At 39.9% G+C, this 17,520-nt stretch overlaps 1 protein-coding gene across 1 annotated transcript in view; it reads right to left on the bottom strand.

The window, feature by feature from the left end:
• Nucleotides 1-3,927: 3,927 nt before the first annotated feature.
• The window catches only part of NUP35 (nucleoporin 35), a 67,338-nt gene continuing 53,745 nt past the window's right edge, over nucleotides 3,928-17,520 (bottom strand). The window contains exons 8-9 of the mRNA XM_053698541.1: nucleotides 15,002-15,166; nucleotides 3,928-5,020 (exon numbers count right to left, since the gene is read on the bottom strand). Coding sequence (XP_053554516.1) covers nucleotides 4,943-5,020; nucleotides 15,002-15,166 — 243 coding nt within the window. The 3' untranslated portion in view covers nucleotides 3,928-4,942. The remainder of the gene's footprint in view (nucleotides 5,021-15,001; nucleotides 15,167-17,520) is intronic.

The raw sequence follows: 17,520 nt of genomic DNA, 5'->3' as shown, positions 1-17,520 counted from the left end.
TACTTAGCTGCAGGTAAAAAAAATAAATGAAGAAATGAACAGCAGCCAATCAGCAGTGCTGAGGTCATGAACTCTTACTGTGATCTCATGAGATTTGACTTAACTCTCATGAGATTTCATAGTAAACTTCCTTTTCCTGATTGGTGAAATAATATGAGAGTGCACGATGCTCATCCTTTCAGTTGTCCCGGGACAGACACACTAATATGTTGCTTAGAAATCCTTTACAATGGGAGGTGGCTACTGAGGAACTTTTGAGGTAAAATATCTTTCTTTTTTACATAGAGATGTTCAGGTGATATTTTCTAATCAGCTTTTTACAGCTATGCTGCATCACTTTAAAGTGTTTAAACATTTGGGTATTATGGCCCTTTAAAGCAAAACCAATTTTGAAGTAGACTGTCAAGTCAAAGGGACATTGTACACTAGATTTTTTTTTTTTCTCTTTGCATAAATGTTTTGTAGATTATCCTTTTATATAGAAAATCTGGGAGTGTTTTTGTAAAAATGTATAGTTGTGTTTTAATTACATTGCTGATTTTCTGACTAATATCTGATGTTTACAGATTCCTGTTCGTATAATCTGTCTTTATATGTGGGGAGTGTCTACTCGTCATGTCTCCCAAGCACCTTTCACTTGGTGTCACAGCCTAACTTCATCAACAGTACTAAAATGGGAGCTTCTAAGTACATTTTTAAAAAGGTTTTATACTGTATTTTTAGATCAGTATCTGTGGATATACTTCTTTATAGTTGTGTCTATTACATTCAGTTATACAAAAGTGTGTACTGTGCCTTTAAGTTACTGGACAAAGCAGGCACATTGCCTTAAAAGGCTTACCTACAAGAAAGCAGGGGACTTATGAGAAGTTGGTTATAACCTCTTCCTGAACTGACTTATTTGTCCACATTGGAACAAAGTGCCAATGTAAACAAATGAGTAAAAAATTTTAAATCATGCAATCTTGTGATCTCAAAAATTACATACTTTCTACTTGTACAGTTTTCAGACTTTTTACTAATTTTCTGATTCCAGAAAGCTTTGATAAGCATGGCTCTTCAAGCACCTGAATGAAGAATGACAATTCTTAAAAAATTCAACTTAAATGACTTCAACCAATCATCCTTAATTTGATTCAAAAGATAAAACTGGACACACTTATAGCACTTATTCTAACCTTATGGCTATCTGGGTCTCAAGTATGGGTTGCCAGATCCAAATTACATTCTTGGCTCTCAACCTTGTGAGTCACATAGTCCAGGACAAGGAAATAGGGCTATCATAAGAAAAGTAAATTTATGCTTACCTGATAAATTGATTTCTTCTATAATACGGCGAGACCACAGATTCATCCTTTACTTGTGGGATATTAACCTCCTGCTAACAGGAAGTGGCAAAGAGCACCACAGCAGAGCTGTCTATATAGCTCCTCCCTTGACTCCACCCCCCAGTCATTCGACTAAAGGTATAGGAAGAAAAAGGAGAAACTAAAAAGGTGCAGAGGTGACTGAAGTTTTAAATAAAAAAAATATAATCTGTCTTAAATTGATAGGGCGGGCCGTGGACTCGTCGTCTCATAGAAGAAATCAATTTATCAGGTAAACATAAATTTACTTTTCTTCTATTATATACGACGAGTCCACGGATTCATCCTTTACTTGTGGGATACAATACCAAAGCTACAGGACACGGATGAACAGGAGGGACAAGACAGATGCCTGAAGAACTTTTCTCCCATAAATAGCCTCCGAAGAAGCAAAAGTATCAAATTTGGAAAAAGGTATGAAGCGAAGACCAAGTCGCAGCCTTACAAATCTGTTCAACAGAAGCATCATTTTTAAGAGCCCATGTGGAAGCCACAGCTCTAGTAGAGTGAGCTGTAATCCTTTCAGGAGGCTGCTGTCCAGCAGTCTCGTATGCCAAACGGATGATGCTTTTCAGCCAAAAAGAAAGAGGTAGCCGTAGCTTTTAGACCTCTACATCTTGCAGAATAGACAAACAGAGAAGATGTTTGACGGAAATCTTCATTTAGTGAAAAAATAATCTTAAAAAAACAGTACTGCGCCTTGAAGAGGAAATAAAAAAAGCATACAATTTTTCCAAAACTGCTTAAAAACAATAAAATTGTCCCAATTTTATGGTAAAAGCATCCCAATACTGCAGCTAAGTCTGCCCCACAAGGAAAGGAATACTTAAAACCCTTACAGGAAAAAACGGAAAATTACAAAAACGTTTATTTCAACAAAAAGTACCCCCTGCACCTCGCCACAGCCCTGCTGTGGCGCCTACCTGCCCTAAGGGGTCTGTAAAACCGGGATAAACCTTCATTTTAGCCCAATACAGCTCACAAAGGCCCACCGGATCAGGATCTTGCTTGATAAAAACAACTGCGCAACTGAGGCGCGAAAATAGGCCCTGCCCATCTCACTCAATGTCTTACAGCCCAAATTGACTGCACCAGAGTGGTCTAAAACCTAGCCATGTGGGTTCAGAAACCCAGAAATGAAGCCATGTGTACCCTCTTAATAAAGCATAAAAATGTCTCTTTTAAAAACGTTAACTGCACTCCCAACATAAACGTTTGCCCACAAACATTCAAACATCAGTGTCAACCATTTTTGTATGGCCCATAAATGCAAGTCCAGTAATACCCCTCTTTATATACTTTAGGATTACTGCTTACCCTCTCCCTCATGGGGATACTGTCAGCCAATTCTGAAATAACAGTCTCTCCAGAAAAAAATGACTGAACATATCTCACTGCTTATAGCATGAAAAACATTCCTCACACTGAAGTTTCTTAAGTACTCCTCAGCCATTCTGTGGGAACTGCTCTGGATCTCAGTAACAACTGCTAAGATCAGCCTCCAGGCAGAAGTCTTCATCCATCTGCTGCCTGAGGGAAAATAGTACACACCGGTACCATTTAAAATAAAAAACTCTTGCTTGAAGAAATAAAAACTAACATTTTATCAACTTTCATTTTACCCTTCCTATTAGAGTTGGCAAAGAGAATGACTGGGGAGTCAAGGGAGGAGCTATATAGACAGCTCTGCTGTGGTGCTCTTTGCCCTTTCCTGTTAGCAGGAGGATAATATCCCACAAGTAAATGATGAATCAGTGGATTTGTCGTATCTTATAGAAGAAAAGGTCATTACAATAATATAAAGTTTACATACAAACATTTTATCTAATGTATTCGAAACTCTATAAGAGTTTAACAGGATGCACCAGCTGAGCTCCTAGAAATAAAACCCATACTGATCAGCAAATTGTAAGCAGACCCTCAGCAATAGGAGGGGGAAATGCCTCATGTGTGTAGTTAATCACTACACCGAAGACCTCTAGGAATCACACAATTCAATTTATTAAATAACATACATTTTACAATGAGAAAGATAATGTTGTGAGAAAGGCTAGAAGATTATCAACAAACTCACAAAAAGGGACCCAATCAAGACCAGGCATCTGTATTGTTCTGCATATAGCAGCATATCCTGGGCTGTTATCAGGAGGAGCACAGTTCAAATAGTGTCTAAACTTCTACTTTGGCAGGTTTATGAGTTTTCTGATCTATATTTACCAGTCCTTGTGCTTTTCATTGTAGGTTCCAAGGCATTATTTAGTTTGGTATTTTTTTATTAAGAAGTTAGCATCTTTACACTCTGGCACTGCTAATCACAGTATATAGGGTTGGTGTTTGCCTGGAATTAACTGTAGAAAATATCACAGAAATGGGAGTTTCTCAATATACATAAACAGAAAACATACATATAAAATATGCTGCCACAACCAGAATTTGTTTGATGGATCAACTTGCTTGGGACTGTGTTTTGTAGCTACAGTTTATTACCACAAATTTACCATTTTGTATAGATACCATGACACTTTTCTTATATTCATTTTTAAAGCATCCACTTGACATATTTCATTAAGTTTTTCTAAGTGTATTTATTGCAATATGCTTTTTTGTTTGGCGAGGGAGCCAGTTACATACCTAAAAGATTAAACAGCTACAATAACAAGTTTAATTAAAGGTTCTCAGTCTTCTGAGGATGATGCAAAGATGGTTTCCAACATATGTGATACATTAGTGTATTTTTGGCAACACCAATGATCAAGTGAAGGCAAATTTAACATACAGTTGTACATATTCACACTTTTAGCAGCAATATCATTTCTATCATATATAGAACAAAATGTTTTCATGTTGTGCTACTAGATAGCACTTAATAGTTAATTATTTAATCACCTCTTACTAACAACATAGCTACAGAAGGTATAAAATGCAAAAAAAAGTGAGCAAATGGCAACGGCTAAAGATAGAAGACATTTTTATACGGAAGCTTGACTGTCATGATAACAAAATGTATAATGTTTATTTGAAACGAGCATAAAAACAGTAAAAAAATGCACGTCAGTTGAACATTTCACAAATTGGCAGACATACACTTTACAAAACTTTAAAACTAAGAAGTAATTTGAATTGACAGTACTCTTTAAACACAAAAAAAACACAAACCGGAAAACAACGTTTTAGGTTTAAGGAGCAGCACATTATTACACATAGAAAAAGGATGCTAGAGAACAAAATGTCATATTGCCCATATCTCATCAGGAAACGTTTTTGTGTAAATATGGATCATTTTGATTATTCACCAGAGGTGATTATGACCTGTTCAAATTAAGGCATTGTGAATTATATTTATTCTCCAAGTAATAAGAAAAAATAAATTGTAGCTTTTTGAGAAAGGAGAAAAAACAAAAAACACCTTTTAAAAACTTGTCAGAAACTGTCCTTACTTTTTAAGTCACATCAATCAGCTGGTACATGATCTGTAATTAGATATTGGCCATTTATGGTTATAAAACTAACCAAAAATATGGCAGACTTGTACGACTTGACAATTCATTATATTTAATCGACTAACAATCAGCCTGCTACCATCCAAACATGTATTCCATTGCTTTTGAAACAATACCCTCATCCTTTCGAGGAGTCTGTTTATCTGCTACAACCTGCAAAGAAAAAAATATGGTTTAATGCATTTAATCTCTACGTTTATAACACAAACAAAACAAAAAACAAACCCTTAAATCAATGGATTATGGTAAAGATTGTTGACCAGCATTTGAATAAAATAAGGGAGAACTGTGAAATACTATAAAAATATAGGCCAAGAATTCTAAAAGAAATACAAAATAAATTTCTAACTAGACATATTCATTCAGAAGTTTCATTCACTAGTGCCAAACGCGGGAGGTGGAGGCCACTCGTGGCCTTCGGGTCTATTCAGAGCCAGATTTCTTCTTGTAAAATTGCAATACACCAAGATCTAGATTTGCACAGACAGTGTGTTGCACTTTTGCAGTGAACGAAACTGCCAAATGCACATGTCTATTTCTAACACATTCTAGAAAATCAAGAACCAAGATATTGTATCAGCTACATGCCTAATCTAAGCATCTTACTTCACACAAAACTACCTCTAAGAGTAAGACATGTCTCATTTCAGTTTTTGAATATTTGCATAGCCAGAGGATCTCAAACCAAAGGTTTGAAGCGTTCATCTTATATCAGTCTCAGCCTACATGATGAATACTTTAACTATTAAAGTGATTGTAAAGTTTAAGGATGTTCTAGACTTTTTCTTGAAAAATGTATCTTTTAAGTACATTTTAAAGTGATTGTAAAGCTTAATGATTTAAAGTCCAGTATCTAAAAATACTCTTAAACTTTACAAAGATGCTTGCTTTTTTTTGTTCCTTATTCTCCTTTGTAGTTGTAATCTAGAAGGGTAAAATAGGAAACACCTAATTAAGTTTAAAAAAAAAAAAAGTTAACAGTCACAACTACCTTCAATAGGAATGTCGTCCAATTCTCTAAAACCCTCTGGTTTGGTGACATTCTATAAATCTCATCAGTACTTGAAGGTCCCTGAAGGAATACTCTAAAATCCATTTTCACCAAGAGAACAGTATTTCATGAATGGAACTCCCTAAATGTATTTGAAGGAAGCACTTACATTACAATATAGAGTTCAATAAAAGAAACCGGCATGGCCTGCAAATTTGAGAATCAGGCCCTGATTAGTGTTTGTTCAATTAGTGTTTAACTGATTTAATGTATTTAGGTAAAATGGATGAGTCAAAAACAACAAAACTTATCTGCAAAATGTATCAGATAAAGTGTGCAATAGGCAGGCTGGTTAGAAGTATCACAAGCAGATAATTGCTGTGGCTATTTTCCAGCTATGCCAGACAAATATGTTGCTATGGTTAAAAATAAGTTGTACAAACATACAACAGATTGACAGGCGAGATAAAATAAGGCACCTGTAAAGCAATGAAAATAGGCTCATTGGGCTGAGGGTTACAAGGAAAAAAATAAATAAATAAAAATAATATAAATATATATATATACACACACACACATATACATACATACACACACACAGGGAGTGCAGAATTATTAGGCAAATAAGTATTTTGACCACATCATCCTCTTTATGCATGTTGTCTTACTCCAAGCTGTATAGGCTCGAAAGCCTACTACCAATTAAGCATATTAGGTGATGTGCATCTCTGTAATGAGAAGGAGTGTGGTCTAATGACATCTACACCCTATATCAGGTGTGCATAATTATTAGGCAACTTCCTTTCCTTTGGCAAAATGGGTCAAAAGAAGGACTTGACAGGCTCAGAAAAGTCAAAAATAGTGAGATATCTTGCAGAGGGATGCAGCACTCTTAAAATTGCAAAGCTTCTGAAGCGTGATCATCGAACAATCAAGCGTTTCATTCAAAATAGTCAACAGGGTCGCAAGAAGCGTGTGGAAAAACCAAGGCGCAAAATAACTGCCCATGAACTGAGAAAAGTCAAGCGTGCAGCTGCCAAGATGCCACTTGCCACCAGTTTGGCCATATTTCAGAGCTGCAACATCACTGGAGTGCCCAAAAGCACAAGGTGTGCAATACTCAGAGACATGGCCAAGGTAAGAAAGGCTGAAAGACGACCACCACTGAACAAGACACACAAGCTGAAACGTCAAGACTGGGCCAAGAAATATCTCAAGACTGATTTTTCTAAGGTTTTATGGACTGATGAAATGAGAGTGAGTCTTGATGGGCCAGATGGATGGGCCCGTGGCTGGATTGGTAAAGGGCAGAGAGCTCCAGTCCGACTCAGACGCCAGCAAGGTGGAGGTGGAGTACTGGTTTGGGCTGGTATCATCAAAGATGAGCTTGTGGGGCCTTTTCGGGTTGAGGATGGAGTCAAGCTCAACTCCCAGTCCTACTGCCAGTTTCTGGAAGACACCTTCTTCAAGCAGTGGTACAGGAAGAAGTCTGCATCCTTCAAGAAAAACATGATTTTCATGCAGGACAATGCTCCATCACACGCGTCCAAGTACTCCACAGCGTGGCTGGCAAGAAAGGGTATAAAAGAAGAAAATCTAATGACATGGCCTCCTTGTTCACCTGATCTGAACCCCATTGAGAACCTGTGGTCCATCATCAAATGTGAGATTTACAAGGAGGGAAAACAGTACACCTCTCTGAACAGTGTCTGGGAGGCTGTGGTTGCTGCTGCACGCACTGTTGATGGTGAACAGATCAAAACACCGACAGAATCCATGGATGGCAGGCTTTTGAGTGTCCTTGCAAAGAAAGGTGGCTATATTGGTCACTGATTTGTTTTTGTTTTGTTTTTGAATGTCAGAAATTTATATTTGTGAATGTTGAGATGTTATATTGGTTTCACTGGTAAAAATAAATAATTGAAATGGGTATATATTTGTTTTTTGTTAAGTTGCCTAATAATTATGCACAGTAATAGTCACCTGCACACACAGATATCCCCTAATATAGCTATAACTAAAAACAAACTAAAAACTACTTCCAAAACTATTCAGCTTTGATATTAATGAGTTTTTTGGGTTCATTGAGAACATGGTTGTTGTTCAATAATAAAATTAATCCTCAAAAATACAACTTGCCTAATAATTCTGCACTCCCTGTACATACATACACACACGGTCAGGACAAACGTTTAACGGATAGTTAAGTGGTAGGCATATGTGGTTTATGTTATGTGGTATTCTTCCTGCAGAGTTCTCACTGACCTGTCCAACAGTAAATAATAGAAGGAAGCTTGGTGCTTGATATAGAAAAGTGAACAGACATTAAGCTACAACAGTTATATTCCAAGTGGCAGAGCACTTTTGCCATGACTTTTTGTGGCAGTCTGCAAGATCCAGGAGCATAAAAGATACAGCAACTGACTTCAGATAAGGCTGGGTTTAAATGTGCACCTGCTAATCTACATGCAAATGCTTCCTTGAGCACACACTTCCCACAACAAATATGGCATCTAAAGAGGTACTACAGTACCTTATATCATTACCAATGCCTACATACCTTGACATAGACATTTGAGGGGTTCTGGGCTTCCTTTTTGCACTTCATGTTCAACACACTTAGCAAAGAGGACAGTAGAAGGACCACCTGCTTTTGCTACTGAAAAGCACTGTATTGAATTCAAAAGGAGGGAAAAACTTAAATTATGCTTACCTGATAATTTTCTTTTCTTCAGATGAAGAGTCCACAGCTGCATTCATTACTTTTGGGAATTTAGAACCTGGCTATCAGAAGGATGCAAAGACACCCCAGCCAAAGGCTTAAATACTCCTCCCACTTCCCTCATCCCTCAGTCATTCTCCCGAGGAACAAGGAACAGAAGAAGAAATATCAGGGTGAAAAGGTGCCAGAAGAACAAAAACTACAGACGCCCCACAAAAAAATAGGGGCGTGGAGCTGTGGACTCTTTCCATCTGAAGAAAAGAAAATTATCAGGTAAGCATAATTTAAAGGGACAGTCAACCATAGAATTGTTATTGTTTTAAAAGATAGATAATCCCTTTATTACTCATTCCCCAGTTTTGCATAACCAACACAGTTATATTAATGTACTTTTTACCTTTGTGATTACCTTGTATCTAGGAACCTTCTTCCAGCCCCCTGATCACATGACTGTGACTGTTTATTATTATCTATTGTCTTAAATTTAGCATTGTATTGTGCTAGATCTTAAATAACTAACTTTCTGTGCCTGAACACAGTGTTATCTATATAGCCCACGTGTACTCTGTCTCTGTGTTGAAAAGAGATTTAAAAAGCATGTGATAAGAGGCAGCACTCAAAGGCTTAGAAAACATAATTTATGTAAGAACTTACCTGATAAATTAATTTCTTTCATATTAGCAAGAGTCCATGAGCTAGTGACGTATGGGATATACATTCCTACCAGGAGGGGCAAAGTTTCCCAAACCTTAAAATGCCTATAAATACACCCCTCACCACACCCACAATTCAGTTTAACGAATAGCCAAGAAGTGGGGTGATAAGAAAAGAGCGAAAGCATCAAAAAAAAAAATAAGGAATTTGAATAATTGTGCTTTATACAAAAAAATCATAACCACCACAAAAAAGGGTGGGCCTCATGGACTCTTGCTAATATGAAAGAAATGAATTTATCAGGTAAGTTCTTACATAAATTATGTTTTCTTTCATGTAATTAGCAAGAGTCCATGAGCTAGTGACGTATGGGATATAAATACCCAAGATGTGGAACTTCCACGCAAGAGTCACTAGAGAGGGAGGGATAAAATAAAGACAGCCAATTCCGCTGAAAAATTAATCCACTACCCAAATCAAAAGTTTCAATTTTAAAAATGAAAAAAACTGAAATTATAAGCAGAAGAATCAAACTGAAACAGCTGCCTGAAGTACTATTCTACCAAAAACTGCTTCTAAAGAAGAGAAAACATCAAAATGGTAGAATTTAGTGAAAGTATGCAAAGAAGACCAAGTCATTGCTTTGCAAATTTGACCAACAGAAGCTTCATTCTTAAAAAGCTCAGGAAGTAGAAACTGACCTAGTAGAATGAGCCGTAATCCTCTGAGACGGGGAATAATCCGACTCCAAATAAGCATAATGAATCAAAAGCTTAACCAAGATGCCAAAGAAATGGCAGAAGCCATCTGACCTTCCTAAAACCAGAAAAGATAACAAATAGACTAGAAGTCTGTCTGAAATCTGAGTAGCTTCAACATAAGAATCTAGCACAAATTTACTTCACCACCTCAATGGGAGGCAAAGTTTGTAAAACTGAATTTTTGGTGTGGTGAGGGGTGTATTTATAGGCATTTTAAGGTTTGGGAAACTTTGCCCCTCCTGGTAGGAATGTATATCCCATACGTCACTAGCTCATGGACTCTTGCTAATTACATGAAAGAAATTAGCATATGAGCCTACCTATGTTTAGTTTAAACTAAGAATACCAAGAGAAAAAAGCAAATTTGATGATAAAAGTAAATTGGAAAGTCAATTAAAAAGTCCTATCTGAATAATGAAAGTTTAATGTATACTTGACTGTCCCTTTAAGTTTTTCTTCATAAATGGAAAGAGTCCGCAGCTGCATTCATTACTTTTGGGAAAATAGCTATAGAGGACACTGAATGCAAAAACGGGAGGGTACAAGAGGCGGCCCATTCTGAGGGCACCAGGCCTGAAAACCCCTACTCAACAAAATCCTGCTTCGTCCGAAGCCGAGAACAACTTTGAAAAAAGGAAAAGGCCCAAGGACACTGACCCACAGATAGTCCACAGCTCAAGGCACTGCTCATTTTATCAACCTTGAAAGGAGGAAAGGCTGAGTAGACCTCGCCGGGAATCTAACTTGCAACCCTCGGTTTGCTACAGTGCAGAGTAGCCACAGTGCATTAGTATGATGAGCTAGCGTCCAGCTAGCATAAGGAACTCCAGAATAAACCCCTAAAAAGGGCACAACGAGTCCTAAATAAAAACAGAGCAAAAACCAGAGAAACCAGGTCAGGCTAACAGAGACCCAACCAGTCTCATAGAAAGGTATCTGAGGAAACCGAAATATTCAGAACAAAACCTTGTGCAGCAAGCTCAGATAGGACTGATGAACAACACCTGAAGCAAAAACACTGCACACTGCAGTCATCTAAAAATGAATGAAACTTAAATACTTGCAGGGCAAGTAGAAAGCAGCTGAAGATAGCAATCTGAAGGATCCTTAGTATCCACTAACCAGTGGATAACGTCGCAGGCTAAGAGCCGCCAGTCCTTCCCACAAATCTTGAATGTGGAGAAAGGAGAAACCTCAAAAAGGCTTACTGTACCTTGACGAAATAGAGCAACAGATCTCAGATCCTGCGCCAACACCAGACCAGCCCAATCGACAGACATGTCTGATAGACAGGTGTGACAGAAAGACCCCAACCACAAGCCCCCAGGGAATGGAAGAAAAAAATGGGGGACTCACCCACCCCAACAGAGCTTGGGTGCCAACCCAATCCGCTCCTCCAAAATAAGGCACTCCCAAGGAGAACCCCCTAGGACCTGGAACAGAGAAGAGTGCAATAGATCAGTAGGAAGACCTGTCAAAGCTCTTAGACAGTCTCTACCTAGAGAGATAAAATTCCAACATGTGGAACAGAGCCCACAGAGCAGCAGATGCTGCCCCTTACAGAAATAAGCCACCTGAACCAACCTCCTACACACAGGGAAGGACAAGGACCCTCCATAGAGAGTAAACCCCAACTCATAAGGTAGATAAACTATCCCCTCCAAAAGGAAGGGCACAAATAAGAACGCACACGTCCACAAGACATGAAGCCATAGTATGATCAAAACACGGACCGAATGAAAAATCATCCAGACACCACTGTTGACCCAACAGAGAAAAAAAAATCCCCATAGAGGAGCACACTCCATCCGAAGGACAAGTCAGGCCTTAAAAGTTTATAACCAGTACCCGAAGGTGGATGAGAACTGAGAAATAATGGGTCGTCCCGAACCAGTCCATCGGATCATAAGTCTCCAGACATCCAAGACAAGAACTCCAGACTCGGGACCCAGAATCGTCCCAGAACGAACGACACCCTCAGGGAACACAAGATACACCGTATGAAGCAATCAGACCACACAGGGGATGAGAACCGGGTACAGAACTCACTCGAATTCCCAGCCCAAAGGGAAGAGAACACCCTTAGCTGGAGGTCAGCACCCTCCCAGCAAGCTACTAGGCCGCGACAAAGTCACACAATTTCTCTAGAGCCCAAAGACCCCAAGGGCAGCACTAAGGGAAATGAAAATGAGAACAGAGAGTCACCCGAAAGAGAGTAGAAGGCTAGTCTTCATAATCCTTTCAGATTAACGTTCCAGAGGACCACACCCAAGGGAAAAGAATGCAAAGCATCCCGAACCCAGGCAGAAAAACCATCTCCTAAGCAAAAAGCTTGGAAAAAGAGACACCTCCTATCGCCCCTGATATGGAAACGACTAACTCACGAAGACAGAGCCTCACGGCCTTCACTTCCTAATAAAGCAGCCAAAGCCGCCACAAAAACAGGACAAAGTCCAGAAAGTCTCGACCCAAAGGAAGAGAACCTCTAAAAGGACACTTCCAAAGAGACCATGAAAGGCAAAACCGTAAGAATGGCGGTATGAAGGACTTAAATCCTCCAACAGGAAAGAACTCTAGTTTCCGAAAAATTCGGAAACGACTGAGCATGTCGCAGCGGATCTCAACGGAGTCCTGGCCCACTAGATTGAAAAGGTGAATGAGGACCGAACCAATCCTCCATGCCCCTAAGTCCTCTCAGGATGCTAGTCGAAGCTTGTAAAACAAGACAATCACACAATCATAATGTGATCACTGGGCGCCATTACCGGACCAACCGGACATAAAAGGTGCCACGTGTCCGAACTAGGCTTCAAAGACGGAAGGATTTGTATCCAGTCAGGACCAGCCTGAAACCAAGGGCCCCAGCACTGTCAAGGACACAGAGTCTCCCCCTATGATGGAGGGATAAAGAACAGTCAGACTTTTGTAAACAGAGCAAACAAAATTGCGAGTATCAATTCCAGAGAGGAAAGTTCCTGAAGGAAACATCACACCACAACATGAGCTTTAAACCAAATAAAAAGCATCCTCACCGGATGAAAATAAAAAAAGATAAGGCAACCCGTAGGTTATCGCCCAGGAAGAACGGACAGACCCGCAGGACCAGCCCAACAGGGGTCCGAGACTTCCAAGCTCAGAACTGGAAAAGGAAACACAAATAACAAAAAACTATAAGACGATTACTTCATCCCCTTATGTCTATGTATGCAAGCCAGTCGAAGAGTAAGACTGAGCATCCCCAGACCCATTAAAAGTGGGATCCTCCAGCAACGCCAAAAATGTGCCTTCGTAGGACACAAAGGCGCGCCAGTCTACAACAAAAGGCGCAACATACCTCCGCCGGGACAAAAGGAAACACCGGCCCCGAAGGTTGACCCCCTGAGGCCTCAGGGGCAGCCGGTTAACGAAACATGGACAATATCGTAAGCACACTCCCGGGAGGTGCAGATGCGCCAGCACCAAAGATATGGCCATGAGGAACCGTGTCGTAACCTCCTGTGGGAACAGGCCACACTCCCTAGAAAGGATAAGTAGCGTTTGGGTTACCTGCATGCGTAGTAAGAGTTGATGGTAGGGAAACTCGTATTGTGAGAAATAGAATCCCCAGAGACTGATGGCTCAGTGGGCACCAGATTCCCTGATCCCAAGGAACAGAGCATTCTAAACCGGCATTCGGAACATAACGGATGGGCATATATCACTGGGGCCAATTCATATTCTTCGCAAGGAGTCTAAATTAAATTAGAGACATCCGTCTCCAAGAATCCTCCATAACTGGGACACTGCCGCCTCCAGAGAACAAGACACCAGCATTCCTCCATCGCCACGCGGTCAGGAAAGCGGAAATGGGGTCACACTGTAAACCGTGCAGTCCATGCAAAAGCGTGCCCGACCGAAAGGCCGCGTCACTAGACATAAGCCGTTATGTTCCAAAATAGCCATGAGCCGAAGCAACACTACACAGTAGCAGACAGAATCACATAAACATGATTATAAACCCCCCTGTTCAATAATCCCCCTCAGGAGATATTAACCCTTGATTCCAAGATACAAAAAGGAGCCTCACTGAGACCCTATGTTAAAGTTATCCCCAAAAGGTTGTAGCCCCTCTCGGATAATCAGTTGTAATTACAATACATCCATGATGAAAGTAAAATGAAACGATATTACCTGAATCTACAACATGGAACAGGAACACGGCCCTTCAAGTGTGACAGATAATAGCGTCGCCTCTGCCATGGACTTGAGAGAAAAAAAAGCAGGCAGCGAAACTCGTCAACGCCGATTGCTTGTGGAGCTGTTAATATGAGTCGGGATGGTTTCGCAGAAAGACTCTCCCTGCATCCACGGACTCTAACTTTCATCCATGCTCTCAAGCAGAGGCTGACAGGACTACTTAAAACTCCAGTCCCATGCCGAAGAGTACTACCCTCCATAATAGACTATCGAAAACTTCTGACACTTCTCTGCCAACCTCCTGGGACGAAAGGCAAAGAATGACTGGGGGATGAGGGAAGTGGGAGGAGTATTTAAGCCTTTGGCTGGGGTGTCTTTGCCTCCTCCTGGTGGCCAGGTTGTAAATTCCCAAAAGTAATGAATGCAGCTGTGGACTCTTTCCATTTATGAAGAAAAGAAGAACAGTGGAACTACTCCACTTGTCTCCCACCACCATGAATGTCCATGTAAAAGTCAGCTTGCCCCATTGTGTAAGCTTCTGTACATACAGGGATGAGCCCAATTCAAAAGGAGAGTAGGCTTACCTCTGTCCATACTGGTAATAAACAGAGCTAAGAAGGTAGGAGCCAGCAGTTCTTACTGGACAGACCAACCTTCAAGAAAAGTGTTCTTATGTTTCAACAGGTGAATGTTATTATATGGAGTTTTAACATAATACAACTAATATAAAATTGCATAGCAAACTATAGATATCAATAAATGGAAATTAAAGTCCACATTAGAGACAAAACAATTAAGATTTATTTTTTATATGAAAAATGGTACAATACCTGGTATTCACTAGTTGGTGATTTATAAGTTGCAGCAAGAGGTCGCATGTTGGTAGCCCTGGGTGTACCAGCAAGCTGTGTAGGAGTTCCTATGGTTTTAACTGGTGGTGTGAACACAGACGATACAGAAGTTACAGCTGCTTTGTCATTGCTTTCCATTATGCTCTGAGAGAAAAAATGGGTAGGAACAAAAAACAAAATGTACTGAATATTTGATAATAAAACAACAAATCAGCCCAAAGACATGACTAGAATATCAGATATTTGCAGTACTAAGTTTTTTTTTTTTTTTTTTAATAAAAACAAGGAGCTTCTGATCTAGTACCTGGGGGGAAAAAAACAAAAACTAGGGACACTATTGCAAAAATAGAAAGGAGAAAGTAGTTGACAGATCCTAAAATGTGGCAAAGTAAAGCGTGGACACGTCTTAGCTACGCCCAGGACGATAAACTGTACTGACTGCTCTCATTGCTAAATCAGTGAAACATTTTGTGCTCCTTTTACAAACTGCATTGCTGATTGATGAATTAGAATAATCTTTAAAAAGCACTTCCTATTTTGTATCTTTTGTTAAAGAGTATATATAGGTAGATTTGTGGCTGCACATAGATGCCTCTTGTCATTGGTTTACCAGTTAACCGGAAAGTTATTTAAAATTGCATGTTCCATCTGAATCATAAAACTATGCGTGCACCAACACTTCATAGTATTAAAAAGTAGTAAAATATTGTAAAAGAAGTTAAAATATTAACAATTTGGGAAATAAGCAAAACATTTTGATCAAACCAGTATATCAAACTAATATTTTGTAATAGAGCAGTATTTGTATCCACAATTCAAGCCCAGCTGAACCAGGGATGTCCTACACCCACCCAGTAAAAGCAATCAACGAGTGTATTGGGGTCCCTGAAAAAGCAAGTCTAAACCATTCTGTAAACTGACAAAGATTTAACAATGTTTGGTTACAATGACAGTTCATGTGAGGAGTCGGCACCAGGAGAGGCTAACACCACAATGTGTTGAAGCTACAACTAAATATAGTGCAGGAAATATTCAGGTGTGGGGATGCATATGGAGTTGGTGACTTGGACAAGATCAATTTACTTTGACCAAAGACACATAGGACTAGAGAGGCACACTATCCCTTTAAGTTTTAAGAGGAAGATTAGTTTTCCAGCAGGACAACTAATTCTAAACACACATCAAAGCTGCGCCATAGGTTTCCAGCTTTGGGAAATTGAAAAAAGGAAATGGAAAAACACACTATGGTAAAACACACTATGACAACGCTAGACACTATGGGATGCTCTAAAGCAGGGCTGTGGAGTTGAAACGCAAAACCTCTGACTCCACATTTTAAGGAATAACCAATACATTTTATTATTTAGTTTGCCCCTTTTTATGCAATTTAGATCTGAAAATGTGACTTTTCTAAAATGTCAGACTTGTAAAAAGACCCTGCAGACTTATCAAGGTTAAAACTGCTACATATATTTCCCTTATTTGCTTCAGGAGATAATGCATTTTATACTAACATTATGACAGTAACTAGCCTTGTTCTCTACAAACTAAAGCACTCCTGGTTTGGCTATTGAAAAAACAAATAGAACAAACAGGATGTTGGCTTTAAAAATGTTCAGACTTCACTACAACAGCATATTATTATATAGCACAACAACAAATGTAATTACAAGGTGCTTACTTTGCCTTTAAACCTGCATAGTGCATACCAACATGAAATCTCAATAAACATACTAATATAAAAAGTAAATGATACCATAAGACATTTCTTTACTACAATGTGAATCAGCAGGCTACATTTTAGAGTTAGAATAGGGATGTGCAAATGGATTCTTAGTTAGGATACAAATGCAGAAGGCGGCATCCGCTCGGGATATTCAGCTTTTTTGTAGCCGGATTTATTCTTTATTTAAACAGCTTTACCTTTATGGCTCTTTAAAGAGACAGTGAACTCTTTTTTTTTTCTCTCTTAACCCCTTAATGACCGAGGACGTGCAGGGTACGTCCTCAAAAAAAAGGCAGTTAACGCCTGAGGACGTACCCTGCACGTCCTCGGTGTGGAAAGCAGCTGGAAGCGATCCTGCTCGCTTCCAGCTGCTTTCCGGTTATTGCAGTGATGCCTCGATATGGAGGCATCCTGCAATAACCTGACATGGCCATCCGATGCAGAGAGAGCCACTCTGTGGCCCTCTCTGCACCGGACATCGATGGCCGGTATCGTTGGTGGGTGGGAGCCGACTTGGGAGGCGGGTGGGCGGCCATCGGTGTGCCGTGTGACGTTGAGGGGGGGCGGGATCGGGGGCGGGACCGTCGGGGGCGCGCACGGACGCGCGCGCGTGCACGGAGGGTGGCGGGCGGGCGCGTGCACGGGGCGGGAGCGGGTGGGAACCGCTACACTACGGAAAATGAATTAAAAGTTAAAAGTTAAAAGTAGCATAAGCACAACAAAAAAAAACACAAAAAGAGATCGTGGAGGGGTGGGGGGTTGGTTTTTGTGT

Source organism: Bombina bombina, chromosome 1, assembly GCF_027579735.1.
Source record: "Bombina bombina isolate aBomBom1 chromosome 1, aBomBom1.pri, whole genome shotgun sequence".
Lineage (NCBI taxonomy): Eukaryota > Metazoa > Chordata > Amphibia > Anura > Bombinatoridae > Bombina > Bombina bombina.
The sequence above is the reverse complement of the archived record's forward strand: the minus strand, read 5'-3'. Positions and strand labels throughout refer to the sequence as shown.